This window comes from Trichoplusia ni, chromosome 1 (assembly GCF_003590095.1).
Source record: "Trichoplusia ni isolate ovarian cell line Hi5 chromosome 1, tn1, whole genome shotgun sequence".
Taxonomy (NCBI): Eukaryota; Metazoa; Arthropoda; class Insecta; order Lepidoptera; family Noctuidae; genus Trichoplusia; species Trichoplusia ni.
Genome location: NC_039478.1, coordinates 1,535,199 through 1,548,038, shown reverse-complemented (window position 1 = coordinate 1,548,038; position 12,840 = coordinate 1,535,199). Strand labels below are relative to the sequence as shown.

Sequence of the window (12,840 nt, the reverse complement as noted above, 5' to 3'; positions counted from 1 at the left end):
TCCTAGCTCTAATAACAATTTCTCTCGTTGATATAAATTGGTATGACTCAGGACATTGTTCAGTTGCATATTATATGTATATTTTATAAATATATATTTTTAGTTCACAGTCATTTTCAACAAATAACTATATAATGTATAATGTCATACTTATATACATAATAAAAAATATTAGCATTGGATATTCATGAATATTAGACAAAATATTATTGTGGGTGAAGTGGTTTTCCGTTGTATTATCACGGGTTGTAGTAACGATAAAGAAATATATGCATAGAAGGCATTCTGAATTATATCTTAAGTTATAATTTTTAATTGAAATATGGATCTGTATCGAATTATTTTGGAGGAGATTATAAAGTAGCTTAATGTCAGATAATGACGTGCGTAAATTTCTCAAATCACGACTACTAAAAATAATATATCTACACTTGGTAGGTCATTAGGTACTGTCATCGTAAACGCCTAAAGTATTATCAAAAGTCTCTAAAAGCGGAATAAAGATGTGAACGCTATCCCGCATCCTTACACTGCTCATAAATTGTTGATGAAGAGATTACTACCTCTCCTCACAATCTTATCGAATAGCAATGCCGTTTATACATGATTTCTTTGATATACAATAAATCTTTGCAGTCAGTATAACATAATATATTTTGATATTTACATTGCGGTGGTTAGTTACATTTTATGAATGTAACCATGCATCTGTTTGACACCGATGATTTATAGTTATCAATTATAAAACTAATAACTTCTCATTGTAATATCATATGTGTGCATGTATGATAAGTCTGTTGCATAAATCTTACCTTTCTTTTCAGTCTTCTGAATCTTTTTCTTGATTTGTTTTCGTTGAACTAAGGTAGTTGTTACTTCTTCCTCGACGTCTCGTTCTGGCTCTACTAACTCTTCCTCAACTGTTTTGGTTTCTTCAACAACAGTTTCTTCGATAGATTTTGCTTTTTTAATCTTTTTCTTCTTCTTTTCTTCAATAGCTTCTTCTTTTTTGATAGGTTTCAGCTGTACCTCTTCCGGCTTCTCTTCCTCGGGTGCTTTTTGTTTTGGTATAGGCTTGAGTACAACTTCTTCCTTGGGTTCTTCTTCTTTCGGGCGCCTCTTGCCAGTAGGCCACTTCACCTCTTCGGGCTGGGCTTCTTCGACTGGCTTCTGCTTCTTAACAGGCTTAAGCTGTACCTCTTCCGGCTTCTCTTCCTCGGGTGCTTTTTGTTTTGGTATAGGCTTGAGTACAACTTCTTCCTTGGGTTCTTCTTCTTTGGGGCGCCTCTTGCCAGTGGGCCACTTCACCTCTTCGGGCTGGGTTTCTTCGACTGGCTTCTGCTTCTTAACAGGCTTAAGCTGTACCTCTTCCGGCTTCTCTTCCTCGGGTGCTTTTTGTTTTGGTATAGGCTTGAGTACAACTTCTTCCTTGGGTTCTTCTTCCTTCGGGCGCCTCTTGCCAGTAGGCCACTTGACCTCTTCGGGCTGGGCTTCTTCGACTGGCTTCTGCTTCTTAACAGGCTTAAGCTGTACCTCTTCCGGCTTCTCTTCCTCCGGTGCTTTTTGTTTTGGAATAGGCTTGAGTACAACTTCTTCCTTGGGTTCTTCTTCCTTCGGGCGCCTCTTGCCAGTGGGCCACTTGACCTCTTCGGGCTGGGCTTCTTCGACTGGCTTCTGCTTCTTAACAGGCTTAAGCTGTACCTCTTCCAGCTTCTCTTCTTCTGGTGCTTTTTGTTTTGGAATAGGCTTGAGTACAACTTCTTCCTTAGGTTCTTCTTCTTTCGGGCGCCTCTTGCCAGTGGGCCACTTCACCTCTTCGGGCTGGCTTTCTTCGACTGGCTTCTGCTTCTTAACAGGCTTAAGCTGTACCTCTTCCGGCTTCTCTTCTTCTGGTGCTTTTTGTTTTGGAATAGGCTTGAGTACAACTTCTTCCTTGGGTTCTTCTTCCTTCGGGCGCCTCTTGCCAGTGGGCCACTTGACCTCTTCGGGCTGGGCTTCTTCGACTGGCTTCTGCTTCTTAACAGGCTTAAGCTGTACCTCTTCCAGCTTCTCTTCTTCTGGTGCTTTTTGTTTTGGAATAGGCTTGAGTACAACTTCTTCCTTAGGTTCTTCTTCTTTCGGGCGCCTCTTGCCAGTGGGCCACTTCACCTCTTCGGGCTGGCTTTCTTCGACTGGCTTCTGCTTCTTAACAGGCTTAAGCTGTACCTCTTCCGGCTTCTCTTCTTCTGGTGCTTTTTGTTTTGGTATAGGCTTGAGTACAACTTCTTCCTTGGGTTCTTCTTCCTTCGGGCGCCTCTTGCCAGTGGGCCACTTCACCTCTTTGGGCTGGGCTTCTTCGACTGGCTTCTGCTTCTTAACAGGCTTAAGCTGTACCTCTTCCGGCTTCTCTTCTTCTGGTGCTTTTTGTTTTGGTATAGGCTTGAGTACAACTTCTTCCTTGGGTTCTTCTTCCTTCGGGCGCCTCTTGCCAGTGGGCCACTTGACCTCTTCGGGCTGGGTTTCTTCGGCTGGCTTCTGCTTCTTAACGGGCTTAAGCTGTACCTCTTCCGGCTTCTCTTCCTCGGGTGCTTTTTGTTTTGGTATAGGCTTGAGTACAACTTCTTCCTTGGGTTCTTCTTCCTTCGGGCGCCTCTTGCCAGTAGGCCACTTGACCACTTCGGGCTGGGCTTCTTCGACTGGCTTGTGCTTCTTAACAGGCTTCAGCTGTACCTCTTCCGGCTTCTCTTCTTCTGGTGCTTTTTGTTTTGGAATAGGCTTGAGTACAACTTCTTCCTTGGGTTCTACTTCCTTCGGGCGCCTCTTGCCAGTAGGCCACTTGACCTCTTCGGGCTGGGTTTCTTCGACTGGCTTCTGCTTCTTAACAGGCTTAAGCTGTACCTCTTCCGGCTTCTCTTCCTCGGGTGCTTTTTGTTTTGGTATAGGCTTGAGTACAACTTCTTCCTTGGGTTCTTCTTCCTTCGGGCGCCTCTTGCCAGTGGGCCACTTGACCTCTTCGGGCTGGGCTTCTTCGACTGGCTTCTGCTTCTTAACAGGCTTAAGCTGTACCTCTTCCGGCTTCTCTTCCTCGGGTGCTTTTTGTTTTGGTATAGGCTTGAGTACAACTTCTTCCTTGGGTTCTTCTTCTTTCGGGCGCCTCTTGCCAGTAGGCCACTTCACCTCTTCGGGCTGGGCTTCTTCGACTGGCTTCTGCTTCTTAACAGGCTTAAGCTGTACCTCTTCCGGCTTCTCTTCCTCGGGTGCTTTTTGTTTTGGTATAGGCTTGAGTACAACTTCTTCCTTGGGTTCTTCTTCTTTCGGGCGCCTCTTGCCAGTGGGCCACTTCACCTCTTCGGGCTGGGTTTCTTCGACTGGCTTCTGCTTCTTAACAGGCTTAAGCTGTACCTCTTCCGGCTTCTCTTCCTCGGGTGCTTTTTGTTTTGGTATAGGCTTGAGTACAACTTCTTCCTTGGGTTCTTCTTCCTTCGGGCGCCTCTTGCCAGTTCGCCAATTAACCTCTTCGGGCTGGGCTTCTTCGACTGGCTTCTGCTTCTTAACAGGCTTAAGCTGTACCTCTTCCGGCTTCTCTTCCTCGGGTGCTTTTTGTTTTGGTATAGGCTTGAGTACAACTTCTTCCTTGGGTTCTTCTTCTTTCGGGCGCCTCTTGCCAGTGGGCCACTTCACCTCTTCGGGCTGGGTTTCTTCGACTGGCTTCTGCTTCTTAACAGGCTTAAGCTGTACCTCTTCCGGCTTCTCTTCCTCGGGTGCTTTTTGTTTTGGTATAGGCTTGAGTACAACTTCTTCCTTGGGTTCTTCTTCCTTCGCGCGCCTCTTGCCAGTTCGCCAATTAACCTCTTCGGGCTGGGCTTCTTCGACTGGCTTCTGCTTCTTAACAGGCTTAAGCTGTACCTCTTCCGGCTTCTCTTCCTCGGGTGCTTTTTGTTTTGGAATAGGCTTGAGTACAACTTCTTCCTTGGGTTCTTCTTCCATCGGACGCCTCTTGCCAGTTCGCCAATTGACCTCCTCAGGTTGGACTTCTTCAATTGGTTTCTGCTTCTTTACAGGCTTAAGCTCTACTTCTTGTTGTTTTTCTTCTTGTGGTTTTTGCCTCGAAATTGGCTTTAGCACCACTTCTTCTTTGGTTTGTTCTTCTTTTGGACGACGTCTACCTGTAGGCCACTTAGGTTCTTCAAGGTTAGCCTCTTCTACAGGTTTTTCGCGCTTTACGGGCTTTAGCTGTACCTCTTCTGGTTTTTCTTCTTCTGGCGCCTTTTGCCTTGGGACTGGTTTAAGAACCACTTCCTCTTTTGGGGTTTCTTCCATTGGGCGACGCCTACTAGACGGCCATGTCGATTCTTTACGCTTTGCTTCTAGATCCTCTGCTTTATCGATTTTCAATGTTGCTGTATCTTCTACGTGTGACATACTTATTTCGCTTAGTTCGGATTCTATTTTTTGAATAGAACTCTTTCTCACTTGGCGTAAAGTAACATCTTCTAACTTTTCTTTCGTTATAGGGGTTTTCTCAACCTTCGTAGGTCGCAATTTTATACTTTCCTCAGTCCAAGGAATTGAACCTTTTCTTTCTTCTTTAACTGAAGTTCTTCTATCATCGGGGCGTGACTTTCTCCAATGAGCAACTTTTTTAACTTCTTCTTCGTCATCCTTGCTTGTTTGAAGAAGTGTAGTATCTTCAACAGTTGACAAGGTCTCGGTTGCTGTGACTTCTTTTCTTGGTTTCCTCCATGCTTTAGCTTGCAATACCTTATCATCACGTTCTGTTTCCTCAGTAACTACTTTTACATCAGATGTCGGTGAAGTTTCTGGAACACGAGGTTTCCTCCAAGATTTGAGTTCAAGTTTTTCTTCCCTTTTCGTGCTCAATTCTGTGTCACCCTTAACATCCAAAATCGTAGAATCTTCAGTTTCCAAGGTTTTTTCTGTAAAGGTATCTTTTGGTTTCCTCCAATGTTTCACTTCAAGGGTTTCCTTTGTTTCCTGAACATAACTCGCTTCAGTTTGTTTTCGCCAAGGAACCGTTCTAGTTACTTGCTTAGAGTCAATATTTTCAACGTTTTGAATATTCAGTAAATTGCTTTCTTCGGTGGACTGATATAAAGTTCTACTGAGGTTTGTTTCATCTACGCCTTGAGTACTAGAACTTTTTACACTAGTTTTGTCATTGAATGTCTTACGTATGGTTGTACGGGACTCTGAAAAAGATAAGGTGCATTTGAGATGGAAGTAAATTTGCACAATATTGTTTACGAAAATAATGTTTTTTTTCTGAAATTGTTTCTTACGTAATGGCGATATGCTTTAATATATAGACAAGCTGTTTTGATAGTTTCAAATATTTTATTATAATCGCCTCAATTTAACTGAGTTGGTTCACTTCATATATTTATGAAAAATAAACAAAAAAAGAAAGTTTATTTTTCCTATTTTGTTAGTAAGAAGCAGCAAAGATTTAGAAAACGATATAAGTATTATAATAGCACATTTTTATTTTGTTAAGTGAATAAGCAGTTCACTACTCAAATGTAAACTCACTACTTATATACTATATCTGAATAGATACTATTTGACATAAATATCAGAAACTAAATTGGTTTTAATTAAGTATGTGATTCGTGATTGAGTTCTGTGTGTTTTTCAAGTAATGTGTAAAACTAGAAAATAAGTGACCAATGCTTTTTATTGTAATTTGTTACTTGTCTGTAAAATATTCAGCTGATATTGTCTGTATAGACAATTTGAGATGTGTATCAATACCTGGCTGCGCAGGGTTATTTGATTTTCTTTCGCCTTCTTTCCCCTACACAACATTGTTTCGAGACATTACCTACATATTGAACCAAAGTATCAGCTAATTCCATTTTTTTATGCCTTCCGACCATTTTCGTTTAATACTCAAAGTTCAATGTATTACTGAAATCAGTGCATTTTCTTAGTGGGCACAAAAACCTTGATGTAGATGACAAAATAAAAATCTGTAAAACCAGTTCATACCCGATTCTCATTTGTATTGAGGATTTAATACGCTCAAATAGTATTGAAAAAAGGGATTTATGATAATATTGAAAAAACACTAGACATCGAAGGCACTCACTGTTCTGTGAAGAAAACAAACTCAATGGTAAGTACCTAAGCACCTTATCGAATTAAGCGTTCTTGCACTAACAAACTGAATTCCGAAGTAAGGTTGAGCTCAATTAAACTTGGCCTAACATTGCGCCGTCGTTTGTTTTATGAAGGCTTATCGTATTTCCGGATTAAGTCTGAGGCTGAAACCTCGTGAAACTTGCTTTAACACCTAATTATAATACCAATTGCTATGGTGAGGTGATAATTATCTTAAATTGTTTTAGTACAGGATACTAATTATAGGTTCTGGATCGGAATTTCGAATTTGTTTTGTAATATTAAATGTTTGTCCTTTCTTGTACCTGAACACTACATACAAATCTCATAAAAACAATCGATGTCAACCCATCATCACAAAAATAACAAACTCATACAGTTGAATTAAATTACGTCAATAATTAATAGATTTTAAGAATCTAAAAACTTTATCAAAATGATATCAAAATCGGTCCAGCAGTTTATATGGTTGTAAAGTGCATTGTCATCGGGTTTGATGCTACCCTAAAAATTTCAGCCTACTTACCCTTATCGGGAAGTACCTCAAAATTGGATGCAAAATTGCAACAGGAACGACAAGCAAACAAACAAAAAGTGACTGTATAAAAACGTGGGAAATACAAAATGGGGTGATTGCGTTGAAATTATCAGAAGTTTTCCAATGGACATACTTTAATTTCGTAAAACAATAATCAAGATATACGAGTTACATCTACTTTTTAGCATAATGTTCCCAATTACTTCTATTTGTTACGTATTTATACATACGGACACATTAGCCCAACTGTGGGACTGCTAGAGGAAAAGTGCATAATTCTAAATTTAATTAACTCACTTTTCTCATTACGCTGGCAAATATGTTTTGTTTCCAGACGTGAAAATGAAAGTGAAAGTGATGGAGATGGATTTTTGTAACAAAATACTGTTAACTTATTTAAAATACTGCAAATCGATAGGCTAGATCTAGTACATAGTTATTTTTTCTGAATGTGCTTGCATTATATTTGCAAGCTAAGTATAGTAGAAATGTAATTTTCAACTATTGGATTAAAAAAAAACAATATCTACGAAATATATCCGGACTATTCCAAAAACACAAAGCCAACAAAAAATGAATATAAAAACAAAAAATATCATACCGCGCAAACGGCAGTACATGGAACTTGATCGTTTTTATTAAATGGCTATTTTCTGTAACTGCAACTGAGTTGCAATAACCCGCAAAATAAAATTTTAATCTTTCTGTTTCATACCGTTTTCAATGGTAATACTTGTAAAACTCAGGATGGGATGACCATCGCAATAACTACATTATTTCTCATCGCTCTAGCCACCCTTTTTTTCAGTAACTCATACCTTATCTCGGCAAAAATTGGGCATAGGCAATACTGAATTTTCATGAGATTGTCAATTTGACAGAAACCTTTACAGAAGAGAGAGTTACAATTTCAATTATCTGGGATCAGAATCAAATAAGCGTCCAAAGAATCGTTAGCTATACGGGATATCTATCCTGTAGAATCCATATACTCCATACATAGGATGATAACACAAAAGGTAGACGCAAGTACTCAGGTTGTTATCGATCAACAAACGAATTTTAACTGAACTACAGTAAACTTAGGACGTCTAGATTCATGATGTCATGCTTTCGCATTAAAAAGACTACACGTGATGTTGTTTGAGAGTTCCAGTCATTGTGTCCTCATGAGCTGATGGCTTTAAAGAAAACCTTCACAACGCAAAAATCAAATTTGAGATACTAAAATTAGCATTTTTGACAATCTTTAGAAGCCGATAAATGAAAATCTTTTCAAAGACTTCAAATCGAGAATCGAAAGGAAAAAAAATTATACGTGTAACCGTATCAAACGATTGAAGTAACATTAAAAAAGACCTACTTAACAAAATCAAAAATATATAAAAACCGGATGGTACAGAAATGTTACGCCATATTGCCGTAACAGACTTTCGTTGCATTTTCGTCCAGTTACGTCCTAGTCACGACTAAACAGGTTTTACTTCAAATAAATTCTATACATTTTGACTATTTACTATGTTGGGTGGCTAAACTGTTGTTATTCGAGTTCAAATTTTCTTACATTTAAATTAGCTTGATTCGATTCAATCCGATTCAAGGACACACACTTTAAGACAGGTGACGTACGACTGCCACCTTGCCAAGAAATCAAATAGAGAATGAATAAAGGTATAAAAGAGAATATTTATGATGGAAAAGACGAGCAAAACTATGACAGCGTTGTTCCAAACGCGTTTGGAAGTACTTGGAACACTGCCAAAAACGCACAAACACAAATTTACTTTTTGTTCCATGTGTTTATTCAAATCCAAAGATGAGTTGTTGAGGCCCCGAGTCAGAATTGACAGGGTTGAAGCACAAGCGTCAAATTAAATCGAAATAGACTTGAGCTGTTTACACAAGAGTCAAGACTTGTTTGTAGGAGATTTAGGATTTCAATTTTACTTTTGATAAGCCGGCCTTTTAACAGGATATAATTTCGGGAGAATTTGGTACAACGTCTATATAAATACATACAACTTATTTACTTATATGTAACACTGACTACAAGAAGAAATTTACTAAAAGTTGAACTTTAAAAATTTAAAATGAACTCGTTTCCCTTGTAACTGGAAACGTATTGGAGTTAAGAACTTTTCATTTGTTTCCACATTAATCACACAAAACTAAATTGTCAGTTCTGAATCCGATGAGAGAATTTTGCGAGTTGAGTAAATAACAAATTTTTCACAAAAAATGTATGCAACAGAAAAATATTTTCAACGAAATTTCAAATTAAAATGTCTTCATGATGTAAGCCGGCAAGGTAATCAGGAATATTATTTTTAGAAAAAAAAATAACCTTTGATAATATGACTATGGACGACTGTGGTACACAAGGTTGATTGGCATCTCTTTTCCACAACTGGAGTAGCCATTCAAGTTATGACTGCACGACTTAAGATTGTTTTGTTTGACTTTTCACGACAGCAAAGTTCACTGATCATTTTTTTCCTATCTAAAACTCGTATAAATGTCGTAGCAGGGCTGTTCTGCCAAACTGCCGATAAGAAAGATTGCAACAAGCTGAACACTAACCTTTACTACTTGGAGAGGCTTCGCGAGAACAAGAGGCTTTCTTTTTGGTCTGCAAAGGAATATTCAAGCAGACAGAAGGACAGAAGAGACAGGAATTTGAGACACAAACTAACTTAACTACACAAACTACAACTCCCACAATTTGATTGCATACGTTTTAAACGTGTTGTATGCAAGGACGCCATTTAGGTAGTTGTTTCATTTATTATTTATAATCTTAAATCGTTAACACACTTTTATTGATACACTAAACCTAGTAAAATCCAAAAATATGTTTAGAATTGAAAAACAATTTTCGATTTCGAATTAATGAACATTCGTCTTGATTTAGATTGATTGCTGCTTAGTCTATACTCGAACATTAAAATATTTCTAGTAACCGATACTCTATGGGCACAGTATTACATATTAATACAATTTTGTGGGTTAAATAAATGTATAATTTTCTTGGAGCAATTCAAAGAAATTGAAGTTTTTAACTTATTTATAAGTATCCGCCGTCGCAATATTCGGATGTACCTACACACAAAATTATTTTAACTGATAATCTATGGCGGCATCTCAAAATATTGGGCTGTATTTTGATTCATCTGGTCACTAAAAATATGTTAATGTAATCTTGGAAACGAGCCGAAGCAAATTAGTGGTTTTCTTTAAAAAATCTACATTCCCTAATAACAAAAAAAAAACATTTAATTACTATGATATTCTCGGCAGCACCATTTGGCTTAGCGTCAATCAATTAAAGATCACGATCATGCCAATTTTCTTTAATTTGCTTTTGTGATGTCAATCCGTGATGTACGAAATTAGCTTGCTAAAATCACAGCTTGCAAACTCGAATCTAAGTTCGTGCAGACAAGGGACTTGCCGCATGAAGCTTGGCGGGAAATATTTTTTTTATCTATATTAATATTATGGAGAGGAAAGATTTTTTTGTTTGATGCGAATAGGCTTTGACCGATTTGAAAAATTCTTTCATTGTTGAGAAGTTTCTTTAGCCCCGCTGAACATAGGCTATAATTTATTTCCAAAAATATTAGTATTCCGTGAGAAAATTGCAATATTGTAACCCAGGGTGTCAAATCGAAAACCTATTTCTGCGTACGCTGCTAAAACTATTGACAATAGAACAAAATGATATACTAAGGGTTTGTAGATCTTTTTAATATCGATCTTCTAACCATAATTGGAAAAAAATGTTTATAACTGGACTGAGTGACCTTGAATCGTCATGAATCCTAAACTCAACGACGCGGAAAGCCTTAAAAATCGCACCTAAAGCAGTACGAACAAAACAGGGTGATCACGGAATGCAACGACAAATCAAAATGGAATGGACGAAACCTTTGCAAAAAATGATAAAAGGGTATGAAGAGGGTACTCCATTTGAGACACGGCACAAAAGAATAAGAAAACACTGATTTCAAAACGTTTATTTTCTGCTACAGTTAATTTTTTTTTCCTCTTTAAATACTTACATCCATAAAACTTTTAACTGGCATTGCCTAAACTCGGTTGGCATCGAACGCTAATTATTTACGGCTTTTTCTTTTAAAACTTTGACCTGAGTTACTGGTCTCATTGCGCACCTGACATTTTAGTGAATCCTCAAACATTTTACATTTTTTCTTGCTCCATATATTTTTCTAACACATGTTTTCATAATGTTGTCTAGACATAAGATCTAACGTAAAGTAATAATAACAAGCAGAGAGTTTTCTCAACCAGATCTGAAATTTAACTTCAGCGCCATATAAACCACGTTAAATTTCCATTGCTAGTTGGGAAGACATCTTTGAACAAGTTATTAAGATAGTTCCACGACGGCATTTTATAACTTTGTATTTTAGCTCTTGGTACTTACCTTTCCACTCACCTTACATCCAGTACTTTTCCGTGATATCCATTATAATCCTTGGTGATTTTTTTTTTGTTCCGACGAAATATTTTATTTCATGTTCGTATATAAATTCACCTATTAAATCTATTGATTTTCCATCTATTAGACATAATAGAATCGTGTGTTTGTGTGAGAGCGTGTGTGATTACTATGTGGTGTCAATGCAAAAACCGTTTTCATTTGAGAATAGGTTCAATCAATTATATTGTCATTATGATCTGTTGTTTGATTTGATTGTTGATTGATTGTTTAAACTTTCAATTAAAGAATATAATTATTATTTTTAACTTAAAATTACTTATGTTGTATTATAGCTTCTAAAGGTCTCACAAATAGACCATTCACTAAGGCAAATAAAAAACTCAAGGAGTTATAAGTAGTTAATCAACTGTTTAGTTACAACAGTAAAAAAACTTAACTAATTAAATCACAATTGAGATTTGAATGGTATGAAGAAAGTAAATAGAAGTATAGAGACAGTTGTGCCATAGGATGAAAAGCAACCAAAGCGACCTCGCTATCCATCAAAGGAAAAGCTCAAACAGCAATTGTTTCGTGTACAAATATCTGTATGGATTTGTTTGTATGATGGATAACAGGCACTCGAGTGTCAGTGCGTCGTGTTTCATGTAATGATTGTAACTCAGTACTACCTACAGCTGACGGTCAATTCACACTCGAAACTGTTTCAAGATTGTATTGTTGTGTATAGAATAATGCGAAATTATTATTAATTTATAGCGTTTATTAAACAATTTTCACATAAATGTCACATACAAAAAAGTCATTTCATAAATATATTATTATTAAATATGCTAAGAATTTAGTGATAAAATACTGCCACGCCTAATAACTTAATACAATTAGGTGAAACATACAACACATTTTAATTTTAACAATATCGTGCACTTAAAACGAACTAAGTTAAAGATCACTGTAACGTTAAACTATAAAATCTCATTCAATTTGGATTTGTACTTGCAAAAAAATTAGGTCATCAACATCGGCAGTGTTGTCAAAACATAGAAACTGGCAAGGCAAGTAATGCGTGCGTACTTTAAGTAATTGGAGTGCTGAGCCGCATGGGAGCGACTAGTATACTAGTAATATGTTTCTTTGTCATAGAAGAGTTGACAGCGGAACGAGAGGCATGGCTAGAGACAACCACGGGTAACTTTGTGGTCCGCGCGAACGACCCACTCTGCGCCCGCGGACGCGATACCACTACCGCGAACGACATCCAACTATACAGTACACACAGAAACGCCGTGACACTGACAAAGTTAGTCGTAGCTGTTAGAACACGAGGGCGCGCACGCCACGTGCAGCGCGGTTAGGTGGCACTGATCTTACACATGAGGCCAAAATCTAAATCGGACAATACAAACAACGATACATGCTTAAGGTTAACTTGAATCAGGGACTTTTCTTCATAAGGTGTCGTCTTCGTGGTCTTTTAATTATTTACATAAAAGGAGAATTTAACCAACGCCCAGGCTAGGCCACTGGGGTTGTGACAAATATTTTAGAAATAAAAACAACCCCGAGCGGGGGAAGATAAGTTGAAACTACTTTTTAAGTAAGAAGATGAAACTACACATTAAGAATGTCATTTAGAAATTACACCCGTGATAATGGGGTATGAAAGTTTGTACAAATATCGAAAGTCGTTAGTGAAAGAATGTATGGAGATTAGACT

General features: G+C 37.7%; 1 protein-coding gene across 2 annotated transcripts in view; it reads right to left on the bottom strand.

Moving 5' to 3' along the window:
- Nucleotides 1–732: 732 nt before the first annotated feature.
- Nucleotides 733–12,840, bottom strand: part of LOC113504415 (titin) — a 41,766-nt gene continuing 29,658 nt past the window's right edge. Inside the window, exons 22-23 of one of the 2 annotated variants that reach the window (XM_026886800.1) lie at nucleotides 2,542–5,189; nucleotides 733–1,029 (exon numbers count right to left, since the gene is read on the bottom strand). In XM_026886800.1, coding sequence (XP_026742601.1) covers nucleotides 748–1,029; nucleotides 2,542–5,189 — 2,930 coding nt within the window. In that variant the 3' untranslated portion in view covers nucleotides 733–747. Of the gene's footprint in view, nucleotides 5,190–12,840 lie in introns of both variants that reach the window. The other variant, XM_026886719.1, reaches the window with a different exon arrangement.